Below are 15204 nucleotides of genomic sequence, written 5' to 3'. Positions count from 1 at the left end.
ATTGAAAATGAACAGGAGCTAAATATTGGTTTTAAAGGGAAGAACTATTGAGATTTTAACTTTTACGATATGCGTTTTTACATTGTAGTTCGTCAATAAGGTCGTTTGATCTATATACTAACAAACTTATCGTGTATTGAAAAGCTTGAAGTTTAAATCAATAGCCATAATTTACCATACCGGTACACATGCTTGCATCCATTCAGATAACTTCAATTGTTGTAGAAAAAGTTATATTTATAAAAGTTTTATATTTCAAGAATGGAATGTACTATATATTAATATATCTTGTTTTATAGTCGATGCCATAATTTTAATGATTGATTTTGAAGAAACTGGCTACTATGGTATTTTGTTAGTAATGCATACATAATGTTCAAGTCATACGTAATTATTTTAAAGTCAGTCGTGAATAGAATTCTGAATGGAAAAAAGTAATTACACAATTATCTTCAATTTAAGTGTTTCTTTTTTTATTATTGTATACAGTCTAGTAGTTAATACACTCTTGCAAATTTATGTTGGTCAAAATCAATGACATCTTTATGACTAAATGAAATTGGGTGTCGCGTTTTCTTCTTTCACATAAAATCCACGAATATTTTTTATTCCAAAAGGGAGTAACGACCAGCGTAGTTAGTTATGTGTGCATTTCAAGATTTTTTGGGGGTGAAATAAAACCAGTTCGGATCGACCGTCCAGCACGACGTTCGGCTCTGAAATTTACATGCCGTCATCATTTCTGTCATTGTACGTCTGCCCGGCATATAATTCAATTTTATTTCGTGGCAGATAAATATTGACCTTACACTAAAACACCTTGTGGTAAATATTCCCTTGAAGCTCACGGCAATTTAACAACAGATTTTTACACGTCAACTGCTGTTACTTCCGGGAAACAACATCAATGCAACATAAAAAAAGGTGGAGGGATTACTTGTTTTCGGTTAAAAATCGGTACCGAAATGTGGCGGGTATGTGACCCATCCCCATTCATATATTAATGCATAACATTTTCAGCCCACTGATATATGGTGGTGGTTCTGAGCATGGAAACACTAGAAATCAGGTGCGGATCCAGCTAGGATTTAGTTTTAAGGGGGGCCCCCGGGATGCAAAAATTTTGTTCTGCGGAGCGAAGCAGGATGTTGCAAAATATTTTGTGGTAAATTACCAAAATATTACGTGCCTTCTTCATTTACTTTTTGTCTGCAAGTATTATGGTCTGGTCAGCAAAACGTATAGCCTTAAGGTTGGGGGAGGGGGATTACTTCGGTTTGGTACAGAAGTGCGGCAGGAATGTGACTCGTCCCCATTCATATATTAATGCATATAATTTTCAGTTCATTGATATATAAGGGTGGTTCTGAGCACGGAAATCCGGTGCGGATCCAGGATTTAATGCAGGGGGGGGGGAGGGGGTATCAAAGCCGAGCAAAGTATATCTTGCGGGTATTTTTTAGTGTATCTAAATTAACAATACGTAATCAAGTCAATTAAGTAACTATTTAGAAACTTTTAAATATATCAAATCAATATTTCAACAATCTCAAACATTTCATTTGTCAAATGAAACTAGACCTATACTAAAGATTGAAACACCAAAAGTAACTAGATATGTTACAATGTAGCTTTTCGATCCACAAAAAAAAAAGATAGAATCAAGACTGTTTTTAACAGTAGCAAATATTCAAATATACGACACTTTCCCCTAACTTAGATCGAGCTATTGCCTGTTTGAATTAACAATTTTAATGTAATTAATACTTTTTGGCAACAGTACCAACCATAAATTACCTGATTTAAGTGTGTTTGTTTGTTTTTCTTGACACATGTTAAAATGCTCATTCTAAATTGATTTTATTTTAATATATGGTTGTGTACATCCGAGTTGTGTGCACTAGTCTCCAACTAAACTTATCGAACTACCTTTACATATATCGTTTCACACAATGAATTGAAGAACCATGCATGTATAACTCCATATGACTTCATTCTATCTTTTTTATCAATGTCACACGTTTGTCTTTCTGTCTGTATATATATATACTCGACTTCTTTTTTTATAGTATTGACTGGTTGTTCATTTCTACTGCTATAACAAAAACAAATGATGGCATGTTGAAAAAAGTTGTCCAACACAAGTTTAGGTAATCTACACACATTAAAGGGTTATTGTTCGGTGTTTAAATGGGAAATCATGGACGTTTCTTGACATATGACATCGGGTGTAACGTCTCTTCTACCCCGACGTGGCTAAGTACTTATACATCCCAAACAGTTTAATGTTAACATTTTCAACTAAGTTTTGCTCTTAGTTCTATCTTAGCAAAGAAGTGGCAATAACCAAGTTTACGGTATTTGTTATACTACAATGTAGTAACTTATCATTCTTACCTACATGTACGATCTCCTTCAGTCAAGGCGAGTACTCTATCACAAGTATACAACTCTGATGCTGTTTAAGCAAAAGGCAAAGTAAGTTCACACTAACAATAACAAGTATCGTTTGTTTTTGTTGATGTTATTTTCTTTAAAGTTAAGACGAAATTAAAGAAGTCTTTTATCAGTATAAATTTCAAAATATAATACGTCGATGTTAAAAATTAGCTCGGGTTCAAAGCTGTCACCTGGAACAAAAATGAATACATTCTGTTTCTCTCATGGTATCAATTTAATAATTTTACACGAGTTAAAATGAAAGAAATGTATATCAATATACATAAATCCTTGTATTGTTTTTCATTTTTTTTTAAATTGGAACACGTACTATCATCATATATTGAATAAAGAATACCTTTATCCTTTCATACTTTATAAAAATAAATGCTTTGACATTATAACACACTTTTTTCAACTGATTTTAATAGATTGTTCTTTTGTTGTAATATTGCTCCACTGACCCGAGTTTAAACCCGCCACATTATGTGTGTGCCTGACCCAAGTCAGACGCCTGTAATATATTGTTGTTGTTTATTTCTGTGTAACTTTTATTTTTCGTTCATTATTTTATTCATACATTTGACCGTTTGTTTCTCGCTTGAATCACAAAACACCTTCTGCGGGAGTTTCTCGCTACATTGAAGACACATTGGTGGCCTTCGGCTGTTGTCTGCTATATGGTCGGGTTGTTGTCGCTTTGACACATTCCCCATTTCCTTTCTCAATTTTATTATTTTAGCTCACCTGGCCCAATGGGCCAAATGAGCTTTTCTCATCACTCGGCGTCCGTCGTCGATGTCATCCGTTAATTATACAAAAATCTACTTCTCTGAAACTACTAGGCAAAATTTAAGTATACTACTGGTACACAAATAAGGCCGTTAGTTTTCGCGTTTGAATTGTTTTACATTGTAATTTGGGGGCCTTTTATAGCTGACAATGCAGTATGGGTTTTGCTCATTGTTGAAGTCCGTACAGTGACATATAGTTGTTAATTTCTGTGTCATTTTGGTCTCTTGTGGAGAGTTTCATTGGCAATTCACATCTGCTTTTTTATACTGTTCATTATCATTATTGGGTATCTATTTTAAAAAATAGTCCGACGTCCCCAAGCTGCCTGTCGATATAGTACAGTACACTGCATCTTTATAGAAGGGATTGTCCTTAAAATAAGGAATATTTATTTGCAACTAAAATTTTCAATTACAAACGCGTTTTGCAGAATCTCGATATTGACGACTTCAAGTCTAAACATCCTGATTGCACTTGTGCTAGTTCCCAATTCACATATAACCCTGCTGGCCACGTTATTACCGATGACCTTAATATTGTTAATAACACTTCTCTTCGAAATGTGTTATCAAAAGGTCCGAAATATCGTGAGCCTAAATCAATCAATTGGAAATAAAACTTTAAAATTTTGATGGATTCAGTCGAGGATTATGCCAGGCAATGGGCTAAGCGCGAGAAGTAAGACATAGACACTCTTTCCGAATGGATTAAGGCAGTGAGGTCGTTGATACAAATCAGATTTAAGAAACTGAATGGGTCCATCAGTGCCCATGCTACGTCAATCTTTAAAGACCCAAATGTTGCAAAAGACCTATCCGACCTCCATGACAAATATGTTGTTGTCCCCGCAGATAAAGCCCCAAATAACATCGCTTTTGTGTGTAAAAGTCATTACATTAACTGCTTGATAAACGAATTAGGTATTGACAATTCACTTGGAAACTCAACATATACCCTCACGACACTTACCAAAGAAGAAATCCTGGATTATCATAGGTCTGTTCTATGTTCCTTTGGAATTTCAACCAAAGATGAAGAACTTGATCTTCCATCACTGTATTGGATACCTAAACTACATAAGTGTCCTTACAACCAACGGTATTTTGCTGGGTCTTCCAAGTGCTCCACGAAACCTCTTTCTAAATTATTAACATCTATTTTATCAGCAATCAAGGACGGGCTTCAAAGTTATTGTGAAACTGCCTATTCTAGAGGTGGCGTGCATCAGATGTGGATACTTAAAAATTCCAAAGATCTTTTAGAGTACATACAATCTAACTCTCTTTCATCTTGTAACAGTATTAAAACATTTGACTTTTCTACTCTTTACACAAGTATTCCACATTCCAAACTAAAAGACAAATTGAAAGAGTTGGTATTACTTTGCTTTATAAAAAAGAATGGCCAACGTAGATACAAGTATCTTGTCTTAGGGAGGGATAAATCCTACTTTGTAAAGAATCACTCTGATTCAAACAAAAAATTCTCTGAAACTGATATTATCAAGATGCTTGATTTCTTGATTGACAACATATTTGTTACGTTCGGAGGACGTGTTTTTCAACAGACTGTCGGCATTCCAATGGGAACAAACTGTGCCCCTCTACTTGCCGACTTGTTTCTTCATTATTATGAGGCTGACTTCATGCAGGAACTTCTTAGGAAGAAAGATAAGAAGTTAGCAATATCCTTTAACTCTACTTTCCGCTATATAGATGATGTTCTTTCACTAAACAATTCAAAATTTGGTGACTATGTGGAACGCATCTATCCCATCGAACTAGAGATAAAAGATACTACAGATACAGTTAAGTCGGCTTCATATCTTGACTTACATCTAGAAATTGACAATGAGGGTCGGTTGAAAACAAAACTTTACGACAAAAGAGATGATTTCAGCTTTCCAATTGTGAACTTTCCATTTCTAAGTAGCAACATTCCAGCAGCACCTGCATACGGGGTATATATCTCCCAATTGATACGATATTCCCGTGCTTGCATTTCCTATCATGATTTTCTTGATAGAGGGTTGCTGCTCACAAGGAAGCTATTAAACCAAGAGTTCCAAATGGTGAAGTTGAAATCATCCCTTCGTAAATTGTACGGACGCCATCACGAGTTTGTTGACCGTTATGGAATAACCGTTTCACAAATGATATCGGATATGTTCCTTACGTCGTAACTACAATACCCTCCCTTTCATGAATGTGACCTACCGAATTAGACTATTTACCGGATTAAAACTTTGTAATCACATAAGCAACACGACGGGTGCCACATGTGGAGCAGGATCTGCTTACCCTTCAGAAGCACCTGAGATCACCCCTAGTTTTTGGTGGGGTTCGTGTTGTTTATTCTTTAGTTTTCTATGTTGTGTCATGTTTACTATTGTTTTTCTGTTTGTCTTTTTTTATTTTTAGCCATGGCGTTGTCAGTTTGTTTTAGATTTATGAGTTTGACTGTCCCTTTGGTATCTTTCGTCCCTCTTTTATCCTCTTTTGAGTTTGAAGCAAACACTTTAAAATGAGAGAAACTAAACAGGCTAAATGATTAGCAATACAAGATCAACAAAATAGTTTTTAGTCATGAATTCTATTATTGTCTACATTGTTCGAGAGTGTCCTTTCATGAATATGCATATATACCAATAAGAGCGACATATGTTCTTTGGAGGCTCTAGTTATATTTACTGGGCGTCACAGTGTGGAACACAATATACTTATATAAATAAAATGTTTGATTGCCAGTGACTATATGTCCGCAACTAAAAAGTGAAATGGTGTAAATCAAACATTCATTAATTCAGTAATGATTCTGATTGGATATTGTTATATGTTTTATTGTTTGTAGTTTTAATTCTAAGTAAAAGTGAAGATAATTAATCACCTAGTTCATTTAAATGATTTTAGATTAAAGCAACTATATGCACAGGTTTTACACAGTTTGATTGAGAAGAAAAACCGACATAACTAGATAATACAATTAATTAAACATTTACTAACACATTTCTATATTAATATTCTTGTAATTGTAATAAAATACATCAAATAACACTTCTACAAACTGATCTTAATTTATTTTCAATTTTTAGGAAATATAACTGTGACGTCACTTTTTGTGGTGTTGATACATTCTTGTGACACATAGTTCATAATTCTATTATGCTGTCTTTGTGTACTGTCGAAAATTAAAATTTGTTGTTGTTCGTTATATTTTGTGGTTAACATGTCGAAATGTACTATTATGTTATTTATTTATGTATTTCTCTGTCCTGAGTGTTTTTTTATTTGTAATGTATTCCTGTCATGTAATGTAATTTTAGCAGTATTTTCAACCTTGCCATTAAGTGCGAGGTTTAGCTAGCCATAAACCCACCATTGTTTCTTATAATTTCCAGTTACAAGTCAGGAATATGGCAGTTGTTATAAAATAGCTCGTTACTAATATGTTGCATTGGCGTTTATTATGTTGCACTTCAGTGTTTCTGTTCCGTATTTTCCTCTTATAATTGATGTGTTTCCCTCGGTTTTAGTTGTCACCCAGACTTGTTTTTTTGCAATCGACAGTTTACTTTTGAACAGTGTTATACTACTGTTACATTTATGAAAACAACTTCATGACACGAAAATATTGAATGCTTGCTAAACATATATTTTCTGTTTATATCAATTTTATTTTACATTTACTTATTTTTACAAAGAAAAGATGTAAATATAAGGATGCACAAACGATGAATGATACAATAGCTCTTAGTACATACATCAATAACCACTAGTTTATATTATAATACTTGTTTGTTAAATGACAAGTCAATGACAACAATAATTCCTTTGTATCATAAGGTCTTTTGACTTTTCCGTTGAAAGATCTTTTGCTTTGGTTCTAATGTTTTGTTCTTTTTTTCTTATAGAAAATATTTCGCTTAGATTATTTTTTTATATGATATCAATCAGATTACCTTAGCCTTATTTGACACAACTTTTTGGAATTTTGGATCCTAAATGCTCTTCAACTTTGTACTTGTTCGGCTTTATGAATATTTTGATATGAGTGTCACTGATGAGTCTTTATGTAGACGAAACGCGCGTCTGGCGTACTATATAAATTATAATCCATGTACCTTTGATAACTATTTCAACGCTTTTGAAACTGACACTACCTAACCAAATATTTTATTTTGTAAGAGTTATGTCCTCGAACACTATTTTCTTGTGTGCACTACTAATTTGCAACCGTAAAAGACTTTGACTAATATATTTTACCAAATTGCTTGTTAAATCCTTACAATGTTTGGTCCATGTTGACTGAAGCGGTATATATATTCCATATAATAATAATTTCCGCTTATACATTTGATATAAGTGATATGAATTTGTAATTGGTAAACCATTAGTGATAGAGACCTACGGTCTTTTGATTTGAGGTCCTAGGTAAAACAATAACAAACATATAGGTCAAGGTTAAAGGTCAAGGTCAAATTCAAATTTTTATTTGGGCTTATTTTGAACTTCTTTTCAAAGACCATATATAAGATATTAAAAACGTTTTTGCTTTAGTAAATAATTATTTGTGACAATTCGTAACTCGTCACATTTTATTGGAAGGGTGCGTAGACATAAAGTACGGTGTTTGGCCCCTCTTAATGTACATTTATAGCTATAGGTAAAGCGATATAATCATACAACATTTAAAACAAAGACCTAGGGTCTTTCGATTTAATGTTGTGACCTTGAACTTTGACTTTTAACCTTGAAGTTCAGGACAAAAATGAAATACAGTAATTGGTAAAATGCATCATTTTGATTATCATATTGTGGAAATATATAACTTATCAATAAGTATAATTACTAATTTGCTATACGTTAAATAGTATACGTTGTGATGTATACAAATTAGTTGGCGTACGCGTACTTCTCATCTCTATTTTTAAGGTTTGTTAGGTATGCCAAAACAGTGGTCAAATCAATATCCTGTGTTTGCCCCTTTGAAGCTGGGACTTTCGTTCTCGGCTGTATTTGTGGGCGACTTTCCTCTGAAATTTCTGATGACTCCTGATCATCTTGAGGTTGGCCCGCTGCGTTGTATTTGCATAGCATGCGGCTAATAATAATCATGGTGACCACACAGAAAACAGCACCAAGACCACTAAACATTACAGAGTAAGGTACGATCATTGTTACGTCTATTTCTCTCGCTTCCAACAGCACTTTGGTAAGCCAACGCCCAACTGCCATCAAAGTTATTATTCCTACAATTTGTTAAAAAAAAAGGTATATTTGAAACGGAAAGTCCCTACTCTGACTGGCAAAAACAAATGATAAAACGCTTCAAACGAATGGACAACAACTGTCATATAAGGTAAAACTTGTCTGAGAGAATAAATTCACACCGGTCTGCTAAATGAATACTTAAATAGTAATATGTTAAAACCAAATCTGTCAGAAATATGTGTTCCATATATATATCAGTGTAAAATGAGATTTAAACCCTTACAGATTTATTCGGGGGTTACAGGACCCTATTTTTTTTAATGTTTATAGCACTGTATAATTAATTACAAGATAACTGATTACTTAATTCTGTATATTTTGGAATGAAAAATCCAATAACACGAATTAGCTCATACATTTAAGTGACAGAGATTTATATAACAATATGATACTGACCTGCTAACATGTACAATATGATAGGAGCAATCAAAACACCAATTGATCCGGTTTTGTTGTAAGCAAAACTTATTATAATTGATATAAAACATAGGACAAATCCTATGATAGTTTCTATCTGGTATTCAAGAAGGTGAGTAGCTGAAAAAAAAACCAAAGTTAATATTCAATTTAAATATTTATTACTTTGAACAATACATGATGTCAGTAGAAGTAAAGATAATGTGTGTTATTCATCAAAAAAAAGAACAGTAACATTGCATCAGTAGTTGAATTTGACACAAGAGTGTCAATCATTTCTGAAATCAGCATGATTATATCTGCATTCGTATAACATTTTGTACCATGATCTCACATTTATATATAAATAAACGCGACTGTAGTAAACCGCTTTTCGAAAGTCATAAATCGATTGGAGAATCAGGGTTACACACCGCGAGAAACACATAAACAATAAGAGGGAAGCAATGAAATTTCAGAAACACTTAAGTGCAACAAAAACATACAGCAATGCAACACACACAGAAACGAACTATAATTGCCAATTGACTTGGTACAGGAAATGTTAAGAATAAAAGGGGGGTTTAACTGGTATTGTGGCTAGTAAAACCTCGATCTTTTATGGCAATGTTCAATATAACACTAAAATGACGACATTTCATGATAGAAATACAATAAGAATAAATGCAAGAACATTCAGGACAGAGAAATACAATAATAAACAATACAATAGTACATTTCGACATGCTAACCACAGAATAAAAATGAACACGTAAAACAACCGAAGTCAGCACACGAAAATAGCACAAGATAACTGTCCGTCACAAGACTGAATCAACGCCACAAAAGTGACGTCATAGATAAATTTCTAGAAATTAGATATAAATGAAGATTAGGTTGGTTAATATGTTATTAAAAGAATTTTATAACAATTACAAGAATATTAATATAGAATTGTTAGTAGTTAGATAATTAGGTATGTCGATATATCTTCTACATCAAACTGTAAAACAAATAAATCGTATACATATAGTTGCTTAAAACTAAAGATGACAGGATTGTTAAATCGACGAATGGAACATATCTGTCGTCATCTGTGAAACGAGTTTCAGCAACAGTCCACCAACACGTATTGGCGTCCATTAATCGTCAATTGGTTTATTTACACTTAACAATACGTCCCTTTGGAGCAATAGCTTCATTGTAAACAGCAACTGTGTATCAACAAAATCACGTAAACACGAGCTCCCTTTTATACTGCCAGAATGTTGATACAAAGGAATGGACAGTTCGCGACTGTTATATGTTTAAACTTGTTATAAACTGTCTTTAAATTGATGTATGAACTGGCTGCCAATGTTAGTATACGTATATATGTTAATTATTCCGTCTGCGATGTAAAATAATAACTGCGAGATAATACATTATTATGTATTGCAATACTACAAACGGTATACCCGTTCAAACTAACAATTTTCTTTTCTGTCAACTGACAGTTTCGTAAAAGTGTTTCTCTAATTCTTACACGATTTATCCCTTTCCTGACATGTTGATTATTTTTTATTTATTCAACGTGTGGATCGTTTGATCTCAGTTCTTCATTGGTCAAAATTCGATTATAACGTCGAATTTTCTTGCTTTCCTCTGAATTTCCTAATGTGACGGCACAAAAAGAAGGCGACCATGTCTGATGATGTCACATAGAAGGAACACATCTTTTTGCAGATCATTTGAAAAGAAGTATTGAATTTGTCTGCATATTGTTTAAAAATCATTGGAAAAACATATTTCACCGCAAAATCTCGAGTAATACGATTTGAAAATTTATAAATGTCTCGATTGGATAAATATCGTATCACACTCGATGCAGTGGTAGAATCTTTATTTATAGATCCTATGACAAGAAGGTCAATCAAAACATCAAACAAAATTACAGTGTCAATTTGTACCTTGTGACATTTGCGTGCAAAAGGAACCAATACTACATTTTATAACAGTGAAACTTTTAAGAAGGGCCGACGACATAAGGTCATCAAAACGCAGTTGGCTTTTTAAGGTTTACAGACATTTGGACGTTATCCTGTACTATATGTTTCTGGGCAGTATTTGACCGAAAACGACATGATAAACATTAGAGGTATTATTGAAGACTATTTTGATGATGCTACAAGCGAGGACAAAAGACTGCAAACTTCAAACTATGTGAAGTTCGACAGTTAGACCATTAAGGCTGTCCCTCCACTCTATGATTATTTCGGAAGAAAAAAGGTCAAACCTCAATTTTGAGAAGAAGAATAAATACTCCACTATCAATGAGTGGCCTTCGGCTATTGTCTGCTCTATGGTCGGGTTGTTGTCGCTTTGACACATTCCCTATTTCCTTTCTCAATTTTATTTCTTCAAAACTGGTATAGAGGAAATAATATCATTGTCAAACTCATATACGTATTTAGTTCCGCTTTGTTCAGGAATTTATTTGGTTGATATAAACCGCTAAGCCATTGAAATTTTTAAGACAGTTGTTCATCAACCTTCAAATTCGCATGCGATAATAAAACATCTGTCGAGAACTGTTTTAAAATAATTTAGAAGGATAAATTACTACAGAAAAAAGTGTTGCACAAAGATATCCGCTATTCCATAAGTAGAAATTATAACTTCTGATAATACAGCTACATTGTCTTCATAAGGATTGGTGAAGTACTTTTATGAACGGTTTGGAATTCAGCGTATCGAAACGAACGGACTGCTTTCTTGTCTCTAGCATCAATGATGTGACAAGTCGAGAGCATGGACTGAACTATACCAGAAATTCAGAGAACCATTTTCCAATTATGTATTTATATGCGAGTCATGTGATATCTATGAAATGGTTAGTCCGAAGTAAGATTTCAAATACAGATCACATTGATTTCATAGTTCGAAGTGTCGACCTACATCAAAACGCAGTTGGCTTTTCAAGGTTTGACATTTGGACGTCATTTTGTGATATATTTTGCTGGGATTTGACTAAACGACATGTTAAATGATAAAATGAAGTTACAAGCGAGGACAAAACCACTACAGACTTTAAACTGTGCGAAGTACGACAGTTGAGACCATTAAGGCTCATTTCGAAAAAAAAAAAAATGGTCGGACATCAATTTTGAGCAAAAGAAGAATATTCTACTCTGGATGCTTTCTTCGATACTGGAATTGAGGAAATAATATCAAACTCGTATATGTATTTAGTTCCACTCTGGTCAGGAATTAATTTTGGCGATATAAACTGTTAAGCCATTGTCATGTTTCATGATCATGCAGTTGTGTATCAATTTCCAAATTCACATGCGATACAAAACCAAATGTCGAGAACTGTTTTACAATAATAAAGAAGGACACATTACTTCAGAAAAAAACTTAGACCTGATTTATTTATACGAAAGGTTTATCCATTACTAAAGGGAAAACAAATGATGTGCAATGGAAAGACTACCAAACAACAAACACTTAAACAGTCGGAGGGAAAGTCGATTAGTCCGTATTTGCTGAGTACACAGTCTATTTCTCCTTCAATCTTTAAATTTTGTCGGTGAATGGTTTAGGGGGATTTTTTAAAAGTCTTCCGCTTTCTTCGTATTAGTTAAATGCTTCTGTCTCAATGTTACGATATAATTTACATCAAAAAGTTAGGTGGTAATATGATCGAAAAAGATGAATCGGATTAATTATTTTTTTCATCACTTGAATTTCTATTTTTTAACAATGTTTTTACCCAAATGATAAATTAGCAAGTGGTATCAAAAGAGAGGCGGACGATGCCAAAGCGATATACAAACTTATATGTTAAAGATAAACTGACAACGCTGTGGTTAACAACGACATACGACGAAAAGAGAAAAATAACAATATCTAAATTCGTGGTTTCCCTGTACCCACGACAATTAGTATCCAACGAATATTGATTAATCCACAGTACAATGTAAATCGACCACAAAGCAACGGAAATATTAGAATACAATCATATTCTAGACTGGTACATGTTTTTTTCGAAAAAAATGGTGGTGTATGACAGATGTTTAAAACTGGTATTCATAAGGTAAATTTTACTTGGATACATGAGATGCAAGCGCGCACAGAAATGAGAATTATAGACCGACATGACATTATCAATATATCTTTACGTGCAATACATTACATATCTGAACATTTTCATTGTTAAAAGGTGTATCCATGATCACTGAAAACATTTGATATTTCGGTCAAAAGTAAAGCTACAAATCTTAAGTTACGGCTTATACACATGTGACTTATTTGATCCCATACACTGATTTGAGTTTAAGGTAAATTGTTGTAGTTTTATAGATAAACAAAAGGTGCAAAATCCGATTCGAAGTCCTACACAGCCAATTTTGCATAGGTACTATTTTTGTACTTCAAATTTGTAGTTCTGAAAATTTACTTTTGATATTTAGTACTATTTCTTAACTTTAAATTTATTGTACTATTTACGTACCTGTATTTTACAGTACTTGATTTGTACTTAAAATTTTGGTACAGAAATAATACCAAAGCGATCACATATTCCATGTTTGAAAGTCATAACTTTAAGAGATTTGAAATAGACATACTATCAAAATGCTGAAAATGTAACGTTGTAACCAAAAATATGTAGTACTTAAATTTTCAAGTACAAATCAAGTACTGTAAAATACAGATACCTAAATATTACAATAATTTTAGAGTAACAAAATAGTACTGAATACGAAAAGTAGATTTCCAGTACAACAGATTTTTGGTACAGACATAGTACCTATGCAAAATTGGCTGTGTAATCAATTAGCAAATGTGACTTTATTACACCTGTAGTGAATGCACCACTTAAAATGGTGTATGTTTTCGAGGACCTCGTTTGCCGAGTGGTCTGAGTAGTTCAACTACTGTATCATTAACCTGTCAACTCTAAGGTTGTGCGAATAAGCCTGCATGTGACTGGTGCTTTCGACACGTAATTGCTAGTTTTCAAGCGAAGGTTGGTGGTTCTCTTCTGATTCCTGCACCAATAAAAACAAGACACCACGAATGGCCAATAATACTGAAAGTGGCATGAAAATACCAAAAATCAATCAAAGAATCAATAATTTATAATTGTTCAAGGCATATATACCTTAATTTCCTGGCTAAGTTTTTACTGCTTGTCTAATCTACATTATTACACATCTTCTGAAATTGAAATAGCTATGTTTATAGTTTGAATACATAAGCATACTTATATAGCTTTCCAATTCTGGAATTTCACCATAGGTATATGTAACTGTAACACCAGTCCCTGTAACAACAGCATAATACAATCCCATATGTACTGTTACACTTCCTGATAAATTATCATTTCCCCGATATTCTGCCAAATCCATGACAAACCATCCGGGAGAGAATGCTCCTGTACACAATAAAACTAATGCAACTATTCCAAATATTGCCGGACACATTTTTTCCATTTTGTTTGCTGTGGACTTCGGCATGTCAACGACTAGAGTGTTGTTTTTTCCCCCAACTTTTTTAGATATTTTTATTAGCAAAAATAGGTTAGATCTTGACAATGTAATTGTATTCTCTTCGGATGAAGTGATTTCAATAGATAAACGATACTTTTAAAATATTTTCACGTAAATTGATAGTTTTAAGTTACATTAAATTTAAATGTTTTAAGATACCAGTATAGTCGTCTGACCTGTATTTTTACCAATTGTGTTATATTCCCGATTTGCATGTGATGCGTACATGGTAAAAGACGCCTATCATGTCGACACACCAGGCCTTGCGGTCATAAAACTTTCGAGTCAGTTTTTTGTAGTCGTACTCAAAAATCAACCAATCAAAATGTTGGATTTCATGTTTCGAGCATTTTTGTGCTCTAAGCACTGAGCAAAGTTTTATGACTTCAACCCCTGGTCCCTCTTCTTTTGGAGTTCTAAGGATACCGTCAGTTTTTGCTTATTACCCTTTGAATTAGTCATCTTAATTGTGATTTTTTATATTTGAACATCGGTAAACTACGTACTGTATAAATAATGTGAACATAAGATACTTCTTCTATAAAAGTTTGGTTTTCCATCTTTTTGTGATAATATGTACATACAATTGAAAATGGAAATGAAGATGGAATTAAAGAGACAACAACCAATCATAGAGTAACCAAACCCAAAAGGCCACCGATTCAACACAGCGAGAAAATATCTTACCCGCAGTTAAAAATATCACGTAGTTCAGTGAAAATGGACGTCGAACTAAACTACAAAATATATATTATTGAATCAAAATTAAA

The 15204-nt window shown here is 33.3% G+C and overlaps 1 protein-coding gene across 1 annotated transcript; it reads right to left on the bottom strand.

Moving 5' to 3' along the window:
- Positions 1–5810: 5810 nt before the first annotated feature.
- Positions 5811–14464, bottom strand: LOC139485619 (uncharacterized). Its single transcript, XM_071270236.1, has 3 exons — positions 14149–14464; positions 8901–9041; positions 5811–8482 (listed from the first exon to the last, which is right to left on the bottom strand). The coding sequence occupies exons 1-3, from the start codon at positions 14399–14401 to the stop codon at positions 8127–8129; spliced, it is 750 nt and encodes a 249-aa protein (XP_071126337.1). The 5' UTR covers positions 14402–14464; the 3' UTR covers positions 5811–8126.
- Between the last annotated feature and the right edge of the window lie 740 nt (positions 14465–15204).

The sequence above is a fragment of the Mytilus edulis genome, chromosome 8 (genome assembly GCF_963676685.1).
Source record: "Mytilus edulis chromosome 8, xbMytEdul2.2, whole genome shotgun sequence".
Taxonomy (NCBI): Eukaryota; Metazoa; Mollusca; class Bivalvia; order Mytilida; family Mytilidae; genus Mytilus; species Mytilus edulis.
Note: the sequence above shows the minus strand (reverse complement) of the source record. Positions and strands in the feature narration are given on the sequence as shown.